The sequence below is a fragment of the Thamnophis elegans genome, chromosome 8 (genome assembly GCF_009769535.1).
Source record: "Thamnophis elegans isolate rThaEle1 chromosome 8, rThaEle1.pri, whole genome shotgun sequence".
NCBI lineage: Eukaryota > Metazoa > Chordata > Lepidosauria > Squamata > Colubridae > Thamnophis > Thamnophis elegans.
In genome coordinates, this window is record NC_045548.1 from 45,510,998 (window position 1) to 45,533,789 (window position 22,792).

Below are 22,792 nucleotides of genomic sequence, written 5' to 3' on the forward strand. Positions count from 1 at the left end.
GATTTACAGAGTACCCTGGATCTGAGGAAAAAGCAAGAAAAAAAGTAAACCTTTAAAAATGTGTCCATTTTTTTTAAAGTTCAGTCTTAGTTGTGCAATCAGGTCTGCTGTTTTTAAGATGTGTTCATACCACACTGGAGATTCTAGAAATCACAAAGCACTTCCCAGCCTCTTCACAGGTATGGACATTTAAATGTAGTGAATGTGGTAAGAAGACATTGCTAAAACATTCTCATCATGGCTTGTTCTCATTGGATTCACAGTACTAGAATGAACAGCTGTTTCTGAAGAAAAAGATGTGCTCCTCCATTTATTGAAAGGACAAGGGTTAAGACCATCTGCAGCTGCACATCAACATGATGAAATCACAAAATTCTGTAGGCCAGTGCTAAAACAAGACTCAGGAACACCGTCCACGGATGTGAGGGAGGTTCCGAAGTTACAAAGTGCTACTATAAGTATTCCAGTTCCAAGGCATGATGAAGCGCCATAAGGTCAGAGTGACTTGAGATCCTCCAGAATGGCATGGCATGCTGTGAGCAATATAAACACATTATAGGGAGACAATGTTACATGTTGTTTTATTAACACAGTAGTATTTAGCTATTCTATATTGCAAACCAAATCAACAAGAATGCAAGAACACTGTCAAAATTCTTCAACCCCATAAGAAATTCATACTTAAATGTAAGCAACAAAAAAAAAATCCATATAAAGGCAGACCACATTGAAAGCAAGTATGTTCAATGAATGCAAATCAACTGTATTAAAGGCCTGCCTATTTTAGGTTTTTTTTTTGCAAGTATTACAAATATAACTTGAAATAGATTCTATTCAGGATAATGCTTTCCATTAAGAATTCTAACTTTTCACAAACAAAGATGCTGGAGTCGCTACCCAGAAGCTGTAATGTCTAAAGCTATCATTTTATTCTCTAACCTAATAACATTTGAAAAAAATAATAATTATGTATTTACTCTGAAGTGTGAAATACAATGAAATACCCCACTAATGCAAAGTCATTATAGAATAATAATTTACTATGTATCTATGGGGATTCTCATTCAGAACTGAAGAAGCTTCTTGGATGAGAAACAAAACATCTTCAAGAAAAAATAAGAAAGTCTAATTGCCTTTAAAAAAACACCTTTGAGATAATTTGATATGTACTTCATTATGTATTCAAATTCAGGCGGAATATTCTGAGATTCTTTTGCCAAGTGATTCCAAGTCAGGCCTAGCATATCTCTTATGTTTCAGAACACAGCAATCTCAAAATAAAACAAAGTGCAAAATAAAATAATATTCATAGTTGGAATCCAAAGAATAAATTTCTAATTGCTGCTATTTACAGTATGTACGTGGATTGCCAAATGCCCTTTTAAGCCACAACACTTTATACTCCATTTAAATTCCACTCCAGAAGTTTCCATAACCATCATGACCAACCATAAAATGGCAACAGGGTAAAATAAGACAGGACAAATAACCTCTCTTCTTCATTTGGAAATCCATGTGCAGCCCCAGAATCTTAGCAAAGGATTCATAAAATCCCATAAAATCCCTAATATGCAGCTTAGTTTCTTTATCTGAACTATTAATTTATTAGACTGCATTTTTAAAAAATCCTCATCAATCTGTATGTCAATAGTTTAATTTGAGAAACAGTTTGGAAACTCTTTTTCACAATAGTCAAGTAGGCCGGTTTGATAGGGTTTGGGGGGACAGGGTTAGGGGAGACAAAGAAAATAAAGAGAAACAGTCTAAAATGATTAATTTGGTCACACATTTGTTGGGATGATTAATGTTCATTACCAAACATTTTCTTTCAGCCTTTTTGTTGACAAATAAGTAGTCTAAGTAAAAATCCTATAATTTCATTGTTTAACTTAATCCTTTCCTATTGCTTTATAGCATATTGGCATTGATAATGTTGACCTTCCAACAAGAAAGTTCAATATACGAGAAAGTATGAATATAAAATGTAAACTTATTTGTACATAATGCGAATACTGTCAATGACTGTAGGGATTTTTTATTACAGATTTTGTTCAAGGAACTCTTTCTTTATATGGTATCAGCAAGAAAATTGTTCAAAATAAGAACCATCACAACACGGGCTACAGCTTGGACAGACTTACAAGTATCTATACATATTTTAATGTTATTAAGATTACTACATTTTTAACTACAGCAATTACTTTGAAAGGAAAATTAGGAATGAATGTAAAACAACTCTTTATCATACCCGTCAGCCCCATTAGCTAGACCAGGCCATTAGCTACAATAATGGCATCTTGCAGGTGCTGTTCCTCCTCTTCATCTCCAACGAATCAAAGCAGAACTTGTTAAACTGCTTCTAAATTTTCTCTTATTTCTAAGACTTTAAAAGGTAACTATTACCTTTGTTTGGGTAATAGTTTTTGCCTGATTTTCTATAGCACTTCACACCTCCAGTATCGATAGCATACTGATCTTACATACTACAAGCTCAAACTGAAAATAAAACCCACCTTTATTTTCATGAATGAAAAATCTCAGTGAGGCAATTTGGAAAAGGTTAGGTAAATAACCAGGCATTACAATAAATATTGGTAATATTCAGGAGGAGATATTTTCTAGTATGGTGAGCATGTGCGCACACACACACACACACACGCACACACACCATGTTTTCCTGAAAATAAGACCTCCCCAGATAATAAGCCCAATTGGGCTTTTGAGTGCAGGCACTAAAATAAGCCCTCCCCTGAAAATAAGCCCTCCCCTGAAAATATTGCAACACAGCAGCAGCCATGAGATGACCACACTTGCCACCTCCTGCACCTCAAAAATAATAAGACCTCCTCAAAAATAAGGCCAAGTGCTTATTTTGGGAGGGGGGAAGAAAATAAGACCCTGTCTTATTTTTGAAGAAACACGGTACACACACACGTGTGTATGTGTATGTATATGTATATGTATAAATTTCATACATCATGATCCTTATCTGCATCAGTTATCTTGTGAATTAGTCCAGATAATTTTTCTCAATTATTGTTACATGGACAAATATTTTAATTATCCAACTGCCATATATCAGCCTTTCATACAATACTGATTCTGAATACCATTCATCTATTCTCCAATACAGAACATTCTAGGCTTTAAGCCATAATATTTTAACACCATACTTGAATTAGTTTATTGGCAGCAGAGATGACTAGACACATCCAGTTGAAGAGCAGCTGGCAAGATAGCAGCTTGTTTTTTTGACTGTCAGCTGGTAGGCAGGGTGGAACTCTGACTTGACCACTTGAGACAAAAAGCAACTGGGATTGAATAAAATTAGTTTGTGTGGTATGTAAGAGTACCTAATTTAAATCCATTTATTTTAGTTTCTGTTCTGACTATTCATACAGCAACGGAAGGAACGTTTGCAATTCTTTGGTTATATAACACCACCCGTGTGCTGTACATGTGTTATAAAGAGTTCTGCCCTGGCTCCAGCTCATATCTTCCTGCAATTTCATCCATGCTTAAGCCAAAAGAATAGAGAAGGTGCATTTGCTATGATGGGCAAAGAGCCAGCACAGTTTGTTCCGTCCCCAAAAGATCAGGCTGAACAGGAGGAAAATCTCCCTGCTGGCAGCATTGGCAGCAAGAGATCCACAGGGTTCCCTTTATTATTCTGGCTTCAGGAAAAACCACAATTGAGACCTTTACGTTGAAGGCATACAAATATAGTCACAGACAGCTTGAAAAGCAGTGTTTTTGAGGTGAGGTAAGCATCTGAATGGTAACAGACTCAGGAGGATGTTTTTCTTAGGCATGAATACATATGAATTCACTGTTGATATAATCCCATTTAATTCACTGTTGTTTTGCCAGGAGAAAACGTGGCTGCTGCCTTGTGTCCTAGACTGGAAATTCCTTCCGGCAACAAAGAACACATGAAAGCAATGCTTCCTGAGGATGGTTCATATCCATTTATTTATTGCACAAGCATAGTAGCTTTATTAGCTTACAATCCTACATTCAGTTATATGAGAAAAAAATATATATTTATGAGAAAACAAGATCAAAATTTGCACTGTAAGTTGTACTTTGCATTTAGAAAACTGCATATTAAACGTTAGCACAAATTTAAGTGCACAATTCTTTTACAAAGTCCATATACTTTTCAATTATCACAACACAAAATAAATACTGTTTAGATTAAATATAGAGACAGATTGCAAGATAAATATTTGCAATGGAAAGACCTTGGGGGAATCTGACAAAAAGACACTGCCAAGGAAATGGTCAGATAAGAGACAGCAGAGCCTACAGATGGATAGTGGGTAAAGCAAGAGGTTCAGAAGAGACCCTCCCAGTTTCTCAGGTGTTAAAGGAGATGGACAGGTGGGGATTGTACTTTCAGACTTGCAAGATTCTGTTACTATAGCATTACAATAAAGTAGAATTAGCTTATTTAATTGTGAATCTTACCTGGCTTACTCCATGAGGCCAACATCAATCTTGCTGGACTGAAAATATAATCCCCCCACTCCTTTGCACAAGGTCTTTCCTGCATTTCATTACAATATTTGATTTTAAAATTTATCATTAAGGCTTAAAATAATTTTATTTTCCACAGTTCTTCTCCAACGTTTTTCCTTAAACAGTAGCTATAACAGTTACAATCCAAAGGCAAAGATATCAAGTGTTGCTTTAAGAACTTATTTCTAAAATTAGATCATTATGTTAAAAATATAGTGTTAATGGATAAAGTTAGATATATAATTGATAATTATAACAATGTGTATGTGTGTATGTATGTATGTATGTATGTATGTATATTGGTTTGATAAAAGGAAATTTGGTAAAAAAATTTAAATGGTGAGAAAAGGGGAAAAAGTAAGTTAAACTTAAGTCAAACTATTGTTAAATAAATGACTGATAATGATAATAATCTAATAATTTATATCGACAGGATAAAAGGGAAATTGGAAACAAATTGTAACAATGATTAAGAAAAGAGGTCTAAAATTTTGTTATTAAACATAATTAATTTTTATTTTGAATGTGTTATAAATGAATGTGGTTGGATGATATTGAAAATAGATAAAGGAATGCCACTATGTGGTTCTGTTTTAAATTTTGGAATGTTTGTTATAAAGGGACATTAAAACAACTAAAATAACTATAGTCATATGAAAGATAAGGTATGATGATAGCAATATATATAAATATGTGGTGTAAAACATATACCCTGTTTCCCTGAAAATAAGCCCTCCCTGGATAATAAGCCCAATCGGGCTTTTGAGCGTAGGAACTAAAATAAGCCCTCCCCCCAAAATAAGCCCTCCCCAAAATTGCAACACAGTAATAGCCATGAGGTGACCATGCTCGCTGCCTCCTGCATCTCAAAAATAATAAGACCTCCCCCAAAATAAGCCCAAGTTCTTTTTTGGGGGGGGGTGTCAAAAGAAAATAAGACCCTGTCTTATTTTCGGGGAAACACAGTAACTTGATATGAATCATAGATGATGACTGTGGAAGGGATGCACGAAAGTTCTTTGTAAGCAATTACACACTTTCTACACTTTTTAATGGAATATGATTTTGTTTGTGTTTATTATATCTATATCTATATCTATATCTATATCTATATCTATCTATCTATCTATCTATCTATCTATCTATCTATCTATCTATCTATCTATCTATATCTATCTATCTATCTATACCTATACCTATACCATGTATGTGTATGTATGTATGTATGTATGTATGTATGTATGTGTATATATATATATATATATATATATATATATATATATATATATATATATATATATATATATATTCCTAGTTAAAGTTTTCCTAGTTAAAATTACCCAACCAACTTCATCTAATGAAAATAAAAGTATTTATTAAATTCTTAGTCACAGATAGAAAACAGCATGGGAATGCATTTAAGAACTAGAAGTGCTAGACCACGGAGAGTAACAAGCTATGGAAAGAATTTAAAGCCTGTAATGACTCAATATTTTAACTATTCTAAGTTTGAAAGAAAGCCTGTAATGACTCAATATTTTGACTGTTCTAAGCTTGAAAGAAAGCACGTATGTTCTTTATTATATTATAGCAAATATTTTCTTTCAAATAGCATTTTTTTAAATTGTGGGAGCAACATGGATTTTAGTAGGGCTCTCATTCCAAGTCTTTTGAATACAACCAACCAAGTGTACCACTATGGGCTGTCCCTCATGTAATTACGGGGCATATAGCTACAGTAATAATCAGCACTTGGAATTGCATCTGGAAGCAAATAAGCAAACATTGCAGTTTATAGAACAGAAGTGTCCCATATCTGCATGTTCTAGACCAGCTGAAGCTTCTAAGTAGTTTTCAAGGGTAGCATTTTGAAGTAGTTGAGTATGACTAGGACATGAATGATTATCTGAGGAACCACCTAGTACAGGAAAGGCACAGTTGGTGCATAGAGGTTGCTCAGTAAAGGCTACCTGGCTATAGTTGCTACTTGTTTTTTAAGCAGAAGTTGTGAGCCCAACGGGACCTCCATCCGAGGATATGGATGGAAAGTCCTCAGATCCAGGGGTAAAACGTTCTTATTTTGTTAACAAGGTTTGTTTATTTACTAGGTTTATGATTTGAAGAAACTTAAAATCAATAATTATGGATAAAAGTGTAACTATACTGAGTACCATAGGGTCTACTTCTGAGGAAGTATACATAGCAACTTCCTCTGACTTGATAGCTTCCAGATGTCTTGGACTGTTCTTCCCATCAGCTCCAGTCACTATGGTCATGTTGCGTGGAGACACCGAAGACTTTAATTAAAATAAAGTATATTTTTTTTATTAAATTATAAAATTTAAAAAAATTGTGTCATTACCTTCTTTGATCCTTGTTCTTCCTCCACACCATCTCCTATGACAACGTAAACTACTTTTCTTCCAAATCTTTGAATTATGCGCTCAAAACAGCTTTCTTTTCCTGGAAAAGTCAAGCATATCATCAAGCCCCAATCTGAGAAAGAATAGTGTAGTTTATTTCAGATTAGGAAGCAGTAAAATGGCTGGTCACATTTTATTTTCTAGTGTAAAATAATCATTCCTGAATTCCTGTATGTAGTAGATAAAATTAAGTTAACTTGATGCTAACATCATTAAATTATAAATGAGCAATTGAAATAATGTTCAAATAACAAAACCACAGATAATAAATGAAATCATAACAAACCATTTAATGATCCAGATCAGAATTATAAATAACAATTAGTTCTAAATAATTATATGATCTGTTTTAACTGCTCAATGCTCAATGACATTTTGGATTTGGAATTTGAAAAGTATGAACTTGAACATGAATAACAGATTCTGTTCATTGTAAACACTCACCTATTTTTGTTGCACTGTAAATATTTTCTATTGGAAATACCACACCCAAACCATACAGCAAGACTTTGGCAAGACCTGGGATGAGCTGAGTAGTCGTTACTAAAATATTGACACAATTTGTCCTAGAAGAATGTAAAGAAGTATTTTATAATAATTAAATAAATACTGAAACACCGTAAGCAAATTATTAGTTTCATTTAAAAACACGGAAGGAAAATTTACTCTGCAATTAAGACTAGAAAGGGTTCATAGATGGAGAAATGATATTCATATGGAATCTAATATACGGTAATTTCAAATTCTCTAGTCTCTGCTCTTTTTCTGGCTCTTAAGAAGACTGATACTAGGAGGTACCAATTTCGTTGTATCGTAGTACAATGACAATAAAGATTATACTTATCAGACCATCAGTGATAGATATTTAAAGGTAGGGATTGTTCTCAAGAATTGATGGAGAATATTTAGTCCCTATAGTATTAATACAGATTCTATATTTATTATAGCATTGCTCCCCTCTTTCAAAAAATACCATAAGGAGGTTTATTCTATTCCAATTTCCCATTAATGACCTAGGAAAGAGACTCATTTGGTGATGTTGGTAAACTGCATGAATTTAGTTGGAGTGCTAGTATTCTTGCTAGCTGTTCTGGAAATGCTGTTTTTCATAGCACAGAAACACTGTGTCCCAAGAGCGAACATTTTGTAGTTGGTTGTACAGATCACAAGTTAGACATTTGTGGAATGCAGATGTAGTGCTACCTGGGAACCAGGAAACTGTGGATCAGACTGGGAAGGGACTATGTGACTGAGCAGAGTGGTAAGAGTGGAGTCATACATTCCTTATGCAAAAAGAGGAAGAAAAGGACAAGGGCCATTTATGAAGAAAGACTACATATGTCTACATGCCAACTACCTACTGTGAAACTCTGAAATTTGAATTCCAACAAATTCCATTAATGGGAGAATAGACTGGTGGAAGGAAAGCTTGAAAGTCTGCATACATTCCTAGCATGTCCCTTTGTCATCTTGGCAAGCAGTGGAAAGAAAGATTAAAAATATATATATATAGGGTTTATTAGAAAAGCTTATTAGAACACAAAAAGCTCCTCTTGATAGAAGAGGAGCTTTTTGTGTTCTAATAAGCTTTTTGTGTCATATAGATCCTTTGAAAAAAGAATACAAGCTTTACTAGATTGCTTGAGGGGATATAATATAACAACAGCAGAGGAATCTTGTCCTTATGCTCCATGTTTCAAATGCATGGAAGATAGCACTCATGTTTTCCTTTCTCATGTTTCAAATGCATGGAAGCTAGCACTCGTATTTCACTCTTTTTTGTCCCTTGAAGAAAGCTGGATGATCAGCATGCTATTGGTAAAGCAATGGTGTTTTTCTGACATTGTGTAATTATAGTTTAGAACTATATCTTATATAGAACTATAAGACAGAAACTAAACAGTTATAGGATGCAGTGCAATCGAAAGTGTGAAGATTTATGAAAGAGTGAAGATTTATGAAATGTATGGATGAAAAGAGTAATTGGCTAAATAGGGCTATTACTGGGGGTTAAACTGCTGTATGTGGGAAGGGCTCTGTATACTTTCTTGACTTTGTTGGAAAAGACAAGCTATGAACCGAAGAATAAATTTAATAAATAACAGTTAAATTTTATTGCTATCTTGCCTGGGATATGTAGAAATAATTCTATATAATCAGTTAAATGATTCTATATAATCAATTAAATCTGCCATCACTATCAACTAATCTACTACAGCATGATGCAATAGGGGGAAAATATGAAACAATTCATGTCCACTTTTATAACAACACCACATATCAATTCACCAAATTTTAAAATGCCATATTTTAGAAAGCTATAATTTTAATTAAACCAGCTATTCCTAGAAGTGCATAATGTGTTAATTGTAACTTACAGAATTGTGAAATGTATGTTTACATTATATCTCCAATTAGTTTGCATTACTATCTATGTGAAATCTACTTACCTAGAGTGAATTAGTGTGAGTGCTTTCAGTGCAAGTGTTAACCACGAATCTGTAAGGGCTTCAATTTCTGCTCTAAGCTGCAACCAAGCTTCCCTCTTTGCTGGGCCCAGAAGACCTGCCAGGGATGAGTGAGGGAGAACAAACACTGTAGCATTTACATGTCAACTATAATCCCTTACCATGTTTAGAATATAGAATTTACAGCTGTTAAATAGGTGGGGAAACATAACCACAAGATTCAAGATTCAAAAACTTCACACAGTAATGAGACAATAGTTACATGCACAGGGATATTATGGGTACTTGCCTCCAACATTATTTTTATAGGTGTTATAGATTTCTTTTACTCGTCTGTATCGGAAAGCTAGCTTTCTCATCCAGTCCACTCCTCCACGCACCCCTGTTGCTAAGCATAGATTAGCACTGGTAGCTGCTGCAGGGAACCCATCTGTCCCGAAGTTATAGGTGCTGTTTTAGAGGTAAGAAAGTTTTAAAAATTTATGTTATACTGACAATTTAGATGAATTGAAAAAGAATAGAAATAACAGTATTCCAAAGTTATTATAAACAAGCAGCAAACAAGCAAGCAAACAAAAACTTCTACTTTTTTAAACACAGTCCTAAATGTACCTTAAATCCTGGCCATTATCATCTGATGAAACATCATCAATATGAACTTGGTCACATTCCTATAATGGAGGAAAATACACTATATTTACTTTAATTTGCCAATTGCAATACAAGAAATACTAACAATTTTTAAAGTCATGCAAATCAACAATCATATTTACTTTTTATATTGCTATAGGTGAATTCATAAAAGTAATTTTAGACACTATTCTTACAATTTCAGAAAAAAACTGCATTTGGAAGGAAAGTTGTTAAAATAATTATGTACATTCTTATACATTTTCAGCCACCCTCAAGTTTTAAGTTATTCCAAAGGATTTTCAGGCAGTGCGTGTGTATAACTCAAACCAGACTTCTTGGTAAATGTAACTTATTAGAAAAATTAAATATGATGCTAACCACCAATGAAACTATGACCTCTGATTGCTGTTGAACCACACACTAACACAGCCTGAGGCTTACATTTTAGAAGAGTGCAGACAAAAAAGAAAAAGTTATTTGTTTTCCACTGTTTTTGCATTTTCTAAAAAGCAAACCCAGAGTAAAGTAGAAACACTTTGAAGATTTTCAGAATGCTTTAATTTACTTCTTAAAGTCACTTAAAGTCCTTCATATGTATAATATTGATTTATCTGCCTATAATTGGACAAATGAATATACATTATTATCACAACATTAAACAACAGAATCACTACTACTGTTTGTACTGATATTTTACTGCTGTTTTATTTATAAATAAAACATCTCTCAGGATTGTGTTTAACTCCAAAGTCTATTGCTTCTTTGTTTTAAAAGTTATAATGTGAATACCAATAGCAAAGATGATCAATTTGTAAAGCTGTAATACTCTAGAGCTGCATATTTCTGTGTTACTGGTTCTCTCTGAACACTTTTTTTCAATCTCTCTATGGGCTTGGAAGGAGGGAGGGAGCTAGAAGTGGAAAGAAACTCAAAACAGCTGTTCTCTAACAGAATTAAAATCATGACCCTTAACCTTTGTTTTAAAAAACATCTATTTCTCAGTCAACCCTCTCCCAGCAAGCAGTGAGTTCCAAGGAGGAAAAGACTTTGACCCCATAACCTTCTTCACCTCTCCTGAGGTCAACAACCTCAGATAAGAAAAAAAAGAAGAAGAATGGCCTCACATGATGACTATGAGTGTAAGTCTTTTAAATAGAGAAAACACAAGATACCTTTAAAATAGCTGAAACAGCATTAGGACTTAAATATTGAACAGGTAGGATGAGAAAAGAAAGATTGGATAAAACAAAACAAAACTGCTACAAACTGTCTGAAGTTTAGTAAAACCAAAATTACAACTTAAAAAATAAAATAAAAATAATTATTTCAAAATTTACATATTTTTCATACAAAGTTTGCTAATACAATTTCATACATTTATTCTGATTAAAATTATGTTCCATTGTTGAAACAGAAATCAGAAACAAATAGAACAAAACACTCTCTAAGAGTCTTAGAATAGGGAAAACAATTCAAAACAAACATACATAAAAAGGCCAAAAGAAGAATGATTGTGACAGAAAAGGAGAGAAAATGTAAAGAGAAGCCATTCTCAATTAAGAAGACAAAAGTAAAAAGCAGGAAAATTAATCAGCAGGATCAATGTTTAGAATCCACTACAAAAGACAGGTAGAAAAGGAAACAAAGTTTCTTTTACTCTGAGAATGATGAATAAATAAATACAGAAATAATTGCACAAGAAATTGAACTGACAGAATCCATTTAAATCTTCATTAATCTATTATATCTATTTTCTAAATATCCTGTGCTTGGATTATTATTATTATTATAGAAAGATTATTATTTCTATTATAGAAAGAGGTATTTGTAGTATTGTTCAGTACCTAGGTTAAGTACAATTTTCACTTTCAATAGGTTTCAAGACTTAATTTAGCAAACCTTGATTTGCTAAACTGGGACAACTGAGATTTGATTCATATCCAATTCACGGACTGACAACTAGACAATCCTTTTATTTTCATCAGTATACTTTTAGAAATTGACTGACTGACAATTTCAAAGGCTTTTAGAAAGTTCTGATGCATTTTAAATTACCAAACACATTTGTAAAAGGAATTAAATAACAATAAAGTTATGTGTATATTTATAATTAAAGCAAATAGCTACTCTTTAACATAAAAGTCTTAGACTCTATCTAGAATTCTAAACATAGAAAACAATATTATCTAAGAAAAATGTGAAACCTTTGTAGAAATACCATTATTTCTTGTTTTTAAGTTTTTTTTTAAAATCAATATTCTGAATTTAAACTATGTCAATACAAGGATCCCTCATTTTAACCCTGAGCTACAAATATTCTCCTTTATTGGAATGTCAATAGATTATGCCAAGTCTATAATTTAACTATAATTTGTTAAACGTAAATAAGCTATAACAGTCCATTAAAACTAAACTACAATAAAAGATAGAAAGTATCCAAAACGGATACAGGGATACTTTGTGAACACTGTTGGAAACAAATTTAAATGAATAAAAGATAATACTAATTGATATGACAAGCTGAAGTCACTGAATTAGTAAAAGAAAAGATAAAGATTCTGAAAGAAGGCTCAAATTAGAAAGGGCTACATTTTGCAAAAGTAAATGCTAAATGTGTCAATAAGCAGTGATAAGTGCATGTATAAGTTGGTCTCCAGAAACCATATTTCCTTCATAGACAACATTTGGTTCCTCAGTAATTAGTAGATAGTATTTATCTCTATGTTACACAGAATGAAGGGAAGACTAAAACTTCTTCAGATAGGAAAGACTGAGACTTACTTTTGCAAGAATCTAACTAACTATACAAAACAATTAGTTTACATTTTTACAAATTTAAAATAAAAGTTGAACATTATCTCAACATTTGCTTATAAATATATAACTAAATACAAAATAGGAAGTGGAAATTCGTAGTTGACTTTCTCGTGAAGTAGGATCATATGGTACATATATTTACATCATTTTATTAATTTATATGTTCTTCAAATGTCTAGTGACACAGGAATACAAACTCTATTTTATTCTTCATTGTACTTCATTGTACTAGGAAAAGTAATATAACAACAAATCTTGCAACTTCCAAAATCATGTTATCTGATTTGATTAAATGATAACATGTGCTTCAAATAGATAAAATAAATGTAAAGCAAAGACATTCTCAGGCAAAATGAAATGAAGGACATAGAAAGTCACTAAATACCTCTATATTTGATTAAAAAGGATAATACAAATAATATTACCAATGTAACCTCTTCTGAGAATTGGAAATCATTACAGACTACAGATCCAAACATGCAGATCATAGTTAAAATGCAGTCTTGTGTTTGCTTAATCTTCCTAATTTACCATGAGAAAGCTAACACCATGCTGTCAACTAATTGTTTCAGTGATTTGCTTTACAAAGTAAAACGAGCTGACAGGGAAATGCTCCATCAAAACTAGCTCTTTTCCTCTATCCTTTACACATCACAGTGTCCTTTGAGACTTGCTGGAGTTTGGCCAACTCATAGGAAATGATCAGTGGATTCTCTGTTCCCCTCCTATCTGTCATTATGCAATTATCTTCCTGTTTCATTTTTCTCTATTGAACGAACAGTAGAGAAATTTGGTCCAAGTATGTGTGAGAACAAAATGTTTAAAACGGCAAAAGTTACATATCTGCAAAAATCTCTGCTTAGTAAACAAAAAAAAAAACAAAAAAAAAAAAATCCCAGCACCTTAAATTCAGAACACATATTTCAAAGAAAGAGAAGAACCTTAAATTCAGAACACACATTTCGCCTTAAATCCAGACACATATTTCAAAGAAAGAGCTATATTTTTGTTTCCAAAATATGAATATACCATAATCATTTATCAAACTTACTAAAGTAAATGGATTGTTTCCAATTGAAACAATAGCAGGTATGTGAAATGATGTACAGTTTATTCCATTTCTTTCCAGTTTTTCTTTTTCCTTGTTGTCTTACCTACTGACCCATTTGAAAGGTGTAAACCTACAGATATGTATTTTGTTGTTAATATTTGTTTTCTAAATTGCATGGGGTGTTCATCTGACAAAAACTGTTTCTGTTCCAGAAAGCACATTCAAATTTGTATAATGCCTATTTATTGAAACACCAGTAATTGATAGTATTTTGAAGAATACATTTTTCTTCATACTAGAAAAAGAACAGGAATATTCACACAAGGATAACACTGAATCAATTTTCAAATACTCAAGTGCATAGATTTGTAATTTGCATAATACCCTTAATACATAGGCTATAGTTCTATATTTATTAGTCTGGACATAAAATCCATATTTAATGAAATTTGCAATTGAGCAACATGCATGGTTGGTAGTGGTGGGCAGAAGACAAGATGTGTATCCATCCATAGATATCTTGATAAAATGCAGTAGCTTGACAAGGATTTTTCATTTCCAATAGTTTAACAGCAGCACTAAATATCCAAAATTATAATATTGGAATGAAAAAAATGAGTAGATTTTTGTGTTCATAATAGATTCATAATAAAACTTCTAGGCTTAGGATTAATACCTTTTAACTTTGATTCTTCAATCTTAGTGGGATATCTAAAGAATCCACAAGTTATCAAAATGCAAAATGGTACATATTACTAAATAAAAAATGAAGTCATATTTGTCCTTGCAAAATGGCCAGATAAACAATATCACTGGATCAAAACCCCCACTTTTTAAAGCGTTCAGAATTGCCACTATGTATGAAGTTCTGCCTAAAACTGACTCAAATTTTAGAAAATGATTGCAAGTTAGTAAATCCTAAAGAGTTCTTGAAAGTTTTTAAAAAATAAGCAGATGGATTACATCTATTATTTACTTTTATAATTGAAATACCCAATTCAGTTTGGGTCAGTCCCATGTTCTGGGACTGCAGCTAAAAGCTGTTCCAAAGTTTGCTCGAAAATTAACATTTTAACATTTCTCTTCTCACATTTTGCAGATATAAATTCCAGTGCTTAGAATCAATGCAATCTATGTACCTAACATAGATCCCTTGTGGAAACTAGGAGAGATATCAACATAAACAATCATATGAACAAGATTAGAAATTATTTCAGCTGCTCTGCTAAATTATGTAAGTGAGAAGGAATGTGCCTCTATTAAATATTATCTTACAATGAGGATTTAAAATTTCTTTCTAAATAGAATATTAACATTGAATTGTAACTACAGCCATTTTGGACTCTTTTTCTCATGGCCAACATAGCTATTATTACTTTCATACATAAAAAATATTACAAAAATCTCTATTTTCATGATATTAAACATTAATTACATATCAAAAGTGTGCTATTTTTAATATACTTTTGCACATGGTTATTTTTGCAAGAATTAAATGTATTTTATTGCACCTTTTATATATTTATATGTAAGGTAGTTACTGCCTTACAACTGGTTGTTTATAGTGGCCCATAAGATTTCCAAACATTGTAAAATGTCATGCTTCTTCCCCATAGTCATATGACTCTCTTTGAGGTGCTTAACAACCAGCTCACGGTTATGACTGGTTGCAACATCCCACAATCATGATCTGCAATGTTTTTTGCTGGTTTCCAACAAAATTGGAATTTGAGAGAATGGATTCGGACTTACATCCATATTTGTTTTAAAACTGTCATAACATTGGGCCTGGTCATGTGGGCCCTTGTGTTTCAAGACATTTTTTATGATAATTCCAATCCCAATTGCAGTCATAAATCAAGTATTGTCTGTATGTGTTTGAACCACAAGCAAAAGTGAAAACTTCAGTTCTTATAAAGTCATAAAACATAAATTTGAAAAAAGTATATATCTTCATATGCAACCATAATGCTGATGTGGGGAAAAAATCAGAAAAATCCCATTATCTTTTTTTTCAGACCTGTGCTCATTGTCACTCAGTTGAGAACAATAAAAGCTTGAGATATGTTGTGAACTGCATAACCTATCATCACAAAAATGTTTTTAAAATACAACATAAAACCATGTGAAAAAGGAACAACTATTGGTGAACCTCTCATCTTTGTCTGGTCTGTATTTTGCAGCCATTTTCCCACAATAATTATTCTGTTCAGAGTAGAGAAAAGGTACAGATTACCTGTGGGATAGGCACAGATATAGAGAACAAAGAGAGCTTTTGAAATCCAATTCACTGAATTTGACAATTTGTGGATTAACAGTGAAGAATTAAAACTGACCTTGAAGAATTTCCTTTAACAAAAATGGAATGAAGTTATACAACTTAAATTCCTTCAAACTAAAAATGATAATAAAAACACGGTGAGGACAAAGACTAAGGTGAAAATTCTGAGAGTAGAAATTAAAATACAGGAAAATGCTTGATTTTCTGCTTCTAAAATCTGAATGTGTACACTTGTGGACATAATTTCTTCATATAATATAGAAGATATTTAAATTATCACTTAGAAACCTAATTTATTTATACTATATATTAAATATGAAGCTAATATTTCGATGAATTTTATGTAGTAAAAAATTAGTCTGCTCAAATAAGAAAACTATATGTACAAAAAGAAAAATTAAGATGCACTGGTAAATAAGAATTAGTCATGCTTATGTAACAATGAGGGCATTCTGAAACATAGCAGTCTATCAATACAGCTTAGCTCCTCCTGTCAGTAGACACTGCCAACAAGCCAGTCTGTCCATGTTCATTGTGATGTGTGACGCAAAAATATAGCAAAGTCAGAAGTAATGATTCTTGCCCTTTTATTTTTATTCTGAGACAAAAAACAAAGATGCCTAATAATAAGACAATTCTGACAAATCTCTGTGTTTGTAAGCTTCACTTTATTCACTAGTCAAAGATCCTAAGTAGGCCCAATGGAACACCATTAGGATGACCATTCCTGGTCTTCCATAATTCTTCAGAATTGTACTTCAGCAGTGAGTGTGAATACTTCCACTGTATTGATCAATATTCTGGGAACTTCTTTAACTCTTAGCAGTGGTATTTGTAGCTTGTTTTAACAATAGCCTTAAATTGTGAATCAGAATTCACATATTTTTTGTTACCTAGAAAAAGCCAAATTATACAATTTGGACAAACACACCTTTGAAAAGAATATTTTTTCAATGAAAAAGTCAAAGGAAAAAAATCAAATGCAACAACATTAAAAATAGCCTCTCCAATTTCTTCTACACAATAAACATATTTTTATCAATGTGAGCAGATAAAAAATATTATATAGTCTAATCTGCATAATCACACTGAATAAAATGTATCTCAAAATAATATACATAATACCCTGTTTCCCCCAAAATAAGACTTTTCTGGATAATAATCCCAATTAGGCTTTGTGTGCATGTGCTAAAATAAGCCCTCTCCCCAAATAAGCCCTCCACGAAACTATTGCAACACAGCAGCAGCATGAGGTGACCATGCTTGCCACCTCCTGCACGTCAAAAATAATAAGACCTCCCCAAAAATAAGGCCACATGCTTATTTAGGGAGTCAAAAGAAAATAAGACCTTGTCTTATTTTGGGGGAAACATGATAGTATTAACCATCACATGGTGTTTTTTTTTACAAAATCAAAAGGAGTATAAATTGGAAAAAAAATAGCTAATACAGTTTTAATTACAGGTAATATTTCAAAGTGCACATTCTTTAATTCTATACAATTCCTACATTTAATATAATTGCAAAATACCGATTACAAAGTTCTTAGCAGGTCACAGAGAAGATACTACTTCGTGGACAACCATATAGTAAGAATTATCCTAGATGCAATGCTGGGAAACGAAGCAGAATAAAATCATGTCTTTGCTTAATAACCATAATTGGGATTAGAAAACCTGTTGATAAATGAAGAAGTTGTTGAGACTTTATGTGATTGCAACAGACTCATAGCCTCACTTCCATGGTCATTAAGTGAGTCATCATAGGTCATTAAGTAATGCATCACATGAATGCAACTTGCATTTTACTGGCTTCTCCATTGTCTGCCTATGGGCAGCTGGCTGTGAAGCATGCAGAGGACAACCACATGACCATGTGATGCTACAATGATAATAAATGCCTGCTGGTTGTGAAACACCTGAATCTTAAACATATGACTGCAGGGACCCTTCAGTAACAGTAAGTGCATGGACAAGTTGGAAAATTACTTTTTCAGTTACATCATAACTTTGAATGGCACTAAATTGGACAGCCATTAAGGTGTCTGTAGAATTTGCTTTTAAGAAACTAAGGCCAAAATATTTCAACCTTACTTTCAATGTTAACATATTTTAAAACATATAAATAAATTGGATACATTATTATTTTAAATCCTCTTGTAAAAGTTTTTCATATAAACCAATGTATATTTAATCTTAGCACACTTAAAAATTAGAAAAATACAGACACAAAGGGACCTCTGAATAAACAGGCATAGTTACAAAACTCTAATCTACCTTCATACTATTATAAAATGCAGGTTAATTGTAGCTAGTAAAAGGTTTTAATCTTTTTGTTCTTGCTCTTAAGAATGTTCCTTAATAACACTTGTAAACATTCTGATGTAAAAATTGAATGAAATAAAAATTCCCACCACAAATATTAAACACTTTGCAGTAATTTGTCCTGAGAATGCTGATTCCTACTCAAGTTCCTTCCTTCTTCATTCTGTTGCCTTGAAATTTGTAGTTGAAATCTGGCAACGTCAAATAATTGACTCAGATCTAATAATTTATCATGGTGTCTGTCTACTTACTGTTCATAGAACTGTAGATGTTTACCTAGATTACCTTATTCAGCAACATTGATAGATCAAAAGCAAATTGCTGCTAAATTTGATCAATGTGACTATCAGATAACAAGTACAGGCAGTAGCATCTCCTTGATTACTAGACTTTTGTGTGCTTATGGGCCACTATTAACTATGGTAGCTTTACATAGTAGTCCTTGTATAGCTGTTTCTTTCTAGTGTTACTGTCTTCTGGGAATACAGAACAAATAATTACTTATCTACCTCTTTCATTATTATGCTAATGTCACCATACAAATCTCTGCTAGTCAGAGTCAGGTAAGGGCTTTGGTGGGAGGAGGTTGTGTGGGACTTCAGGCTTGCAATTATCCCTTCATTCAAATGGACTGTAAAAAATCTGGCCTGCCTAGCTGAAAATGCACTGCGGACACTTTTTCCACCATATCCAGAATAGGAGCAGCTGTAAGGAAGCCAATTTATCCTAGAAACAAAGGTCTTTAAGAACCACTACCTTAGTCTGTTCTTTGATCCTCCTTTCTATTCTTTTCCTTTTATGTTGCAGCTTTCAGATTGTAAAGGACAGAAGTTGTTTTATTAATCTTATAAAATGGATTATGATCCATTAAGGATAAAGACAAATCACTCAGGTGTATAGTAAACACCCATCAAATTATTTTACAAACCTCACATCTTTTTTTAAAAAAAAAACTATAGTTTTCATCATTTTAATATGCATTGTTTCTATCATTTTTAGACCTATCTCTGTTAACCTTTCGCTGCCTCTTTATATTTTCATTAAATTTGTAATCTTTACAAATATTGTAATGTAAAAGCACATAGTCCAAAGGAACTAATCATGCTTATCGGTACCTAGTTATAACACTGCCAAAAAATGAGTACATATACAATAATATCAGAATTTTTTTTAACTGATGGCAGACTATGAAAACTAGCATTTAAGAAAACTTTCATTCCTTGTTTTAACGCATTGGATTTAGGAATGAAAACATTGAGTGTTACAAATAATCAATTTTCAGAATAATTATGCTGTTCTTAAGAGAAAACATGATACGATAGAACCCAAAATGTGGTATCTCACACCATAATTATTTTGTAATGACTTGAAAGACAAAACAATTTATTTTTACAGTGAACAATATTTTATTTCTAGGTAATTAATCTAAACTTTGAGCAGATGTTTTTCATTCACTGCCATCTAAAATCCACATAAAATCATGCATATTCATAGTGACGTCCCATTTAAGTTATTCTTCCAACTGTGGGAATGTTCATATACAAATAACATTCCCAGAGAAACTGTATTTACATGAACATACTCCACTAGGCCCTGCTGAAATGGCGAATAATTATAATAATAAATAGTATCTGATTCCAGTATTTTAATGTTTCACACATTAAAATGACCAAAATAACAATCTTGGAAGAATGCCATTCTTCTGAGCAAGTTGTTGTAGTTATACCATAACAATTTCTGTAATCTCATTTTACATTAACAATAGTTCCAGGTTAGAAAAATAACAACTTTTGCGGGAAGCAATGTGATTTAAGATGGTTACTGACAAACTAGAAAATATTTTAAGAATTATAGAGATAATATAAATTGAAAAAAATGTAATAATGAAAGCTATAACATACTATTTAAAGTAATTTCATTTCATTTTGCACTAAGAAAATTCATACAAATTGACAAGATTGTGCAACCAAACATATTTTTGAAGGTCTCATAATTGTAACTATATAAAAATTTAATTTTTCATTTTTTGCAACAACAAACAATAATTATCTATTGGAAAAATTCAGTAGACTTATCTTTATTATATTTATTATTATGGTTTATCAGAGAGTCAACCAGATGTTCAGATTAGATCCCCCCTTATCTTTATTATCTTTTAAGGTAATGAAAGGATTGTGACTTTTGACCATTTATTAAGAGTCCACTCAGGACATAATCATAGGGTAAATTTAAACAAAAGGTTGTCCACACATCCAGAGCCATCTCTAGAAGAACATTTGATCTAAGAAGGGAAATTAAATACTCCTTTTGTTTTCTGGATTTTGTTATTTAGTATATCCTAACTGGATCATTTGTGCTTGATAATTTTTAAAAGCATCATAATGATATGTTTAGTTCAGGCTTGCCGATTTAAAAATGTTTTAAGATATCAGAACCATTATGGAAGACAGGAGTCTAACTATATGATCATGCAAATACTATCTCTTTTATTGTATGACTTGCAAAGTCAGCATTTGACTAATAATATCACCATATCCATATCCTTTTTGGTCACCATTTGTGGTGAATGCTAAGTTATTTCCTCTACTTTTACCTTTACTTTTCAAAAGTTTCTTTGACTTTTTCATTAAAATGTTCAGTATGGCTTAAAGTCTAATAATAAAATAGCAATAGTATTATTACTTAATGGGGGTAATGGTAATAGGAAGATGGGAAATGACAAAATTAATAAATATTTCAGAGTAAAGTAGGATTTTTACATATTTATAGTTTGCCACGGGAGGTCAGAAAAGAGAAAACAGGATTCAAATAATATCATTATGATGATATCAGTGGTGGGATTTAATTTTTTTTTACTACCGGTTCTATGAGTATGGCTTGGTGTGTGTGGCATGGCTTGGTGGGCATTGTAGGGGAAGGATACTGTAAAATCTCCACTCCCACCGCACTTCAGGGGAAGAATACTATAAAATCACCATTCCTTCCCCACTCCAGGGGAAGGTTACTGCAAAATTCCCATTTCCTCAGATCAGCTGGGACTCAGGAGGCAAAGAATGGATGGGGTGGGGCCAATCAGAGGTGGTATTTACCGGTTCTCCGAACTACTCAAAATTTCCGTTACTGGTTCTCTAGAACTGGTCAGAACGTGCTGTATACCATCTCTAGGTGATATGTATTAAGAATTAATTTGAAGTTCTAAAATATAATATTTTTAAATAAACCTTTTATTTTACTTACAATTGTGTAGAGTATTAAATGTATCTGTGTAATACAGAACTGATTCTGGAAAGGACATTTTCTGTACATTCCTAAATTTCTGGGAGTTGGGGGTGAGAAGAAAAATAATCTATTATTTATGGTTCAAAGAAAGATTAGATCTACAGAAATGCTGTCCCTTTATCATTAATAATGTGGCCTATATACTAATGGGATATAAAAGAAAGTCCGAGGAAATCCTTAATGAAGCAAACAGTTTTACTTCGAATAAACATGTTCGCCTTTTCAGTTTTAAAGATTCCGCATGGTTTAAAAGTTGTATAGAACCATTTTATCTGATGTGAAAATGAATTGAATTCAGTGGAGCTTTTATAAGCTCCCAATATCCAGTTTCCATCAACAGCTTAGAAAAATCTTTTGGAGCAGGTGAATTTTCAGACACCTGTCAAGTACAGTACCATGCAAAGAACTTGGCAGCAGTACAATTATGATGTAACTGCACCACCTGGCCACCTTGAAATTAGGTTTTCAGGTAATAACTGAAAACACTGAGATTTATATGCCACTCTAACAAAAAAGGTAAAAGCTTGTGCATAAAATGAAATTGGATAAAGGTACACTTTTGGCCATGGCTGCTGCCTCAATGTTCATAACTCAGATTCAGAATTATGTCCAGCAACAATACTGTAGTATGCTATAATTTTGTGATAATATGCTAACACCTAATCTAAGGAAAGTTAAATATTTATGTCAGAATCAGTAGTTTCATCAGTCTGGGGCACCTAACTGCTTTATGGATTACATTCCAAATTCTTATCAGTTCAACCCCAAAAAGCTCAGCACAGAAATAACAGAATTGCTATTATGATGATGAAACTATTCCCTTAATACTGAGGTTACTTGATTATGACAAAGAGGAAAAAAAACTGCACCAGGAAACCATATTGAAATAGTTGGACCCCGCAATAGCAATAACTAATGTCAGTATGAGTCAGTATTTTCTGAAACTATTTTGTTTAGGATGCTGTAACCAAACTAACAAGCTATGCATTAAAATA

At 32.5% G+C, this 22,792-nt stretch overlaps 1 protein-coding gene across 1 annotated transcript in view; it reads right to left on the reverse strand.

Moving 5' to 3' along the window:
• Nucleotides 1-246: 246 nt before the first annotated feature.
• EYA1 (EYA transcriptional coactivator and phosphatase 1) overlaps nt 247-22,792 on the reverse strand; it is a 69,733-nt gene continuing 47,187 nt past the window's right edge. Inside the window, exons 14-19 of the mRNA XM_032222960.1 lie at nt 10,025-10,083; nt 9,702-9,862; nt 9,395-9,509; nt 7,389-7,510; nt 6,884-6,984; nt 247-533 (exon numbers count right to left, since the gene is read on the reverse strand). Of these exons, the coding sequence (XP_032078851.1) occupies nt 453-533; nt 6,884-6,984; nt 7,389-7,510; nt 9,395-9,509; nt 9,702-9,862; nt 10,025-10,083 (639 nt within the window). The 3' untranslated portion in view covers nt 247-452. The remainder of the gene's footprint in view (nt 534-6,883; nt 6,985-7,388; nt 7,511-9,394; nt 9,510-9,701; nt 9,863-10,024; nt 10,084-22,792) is intronic.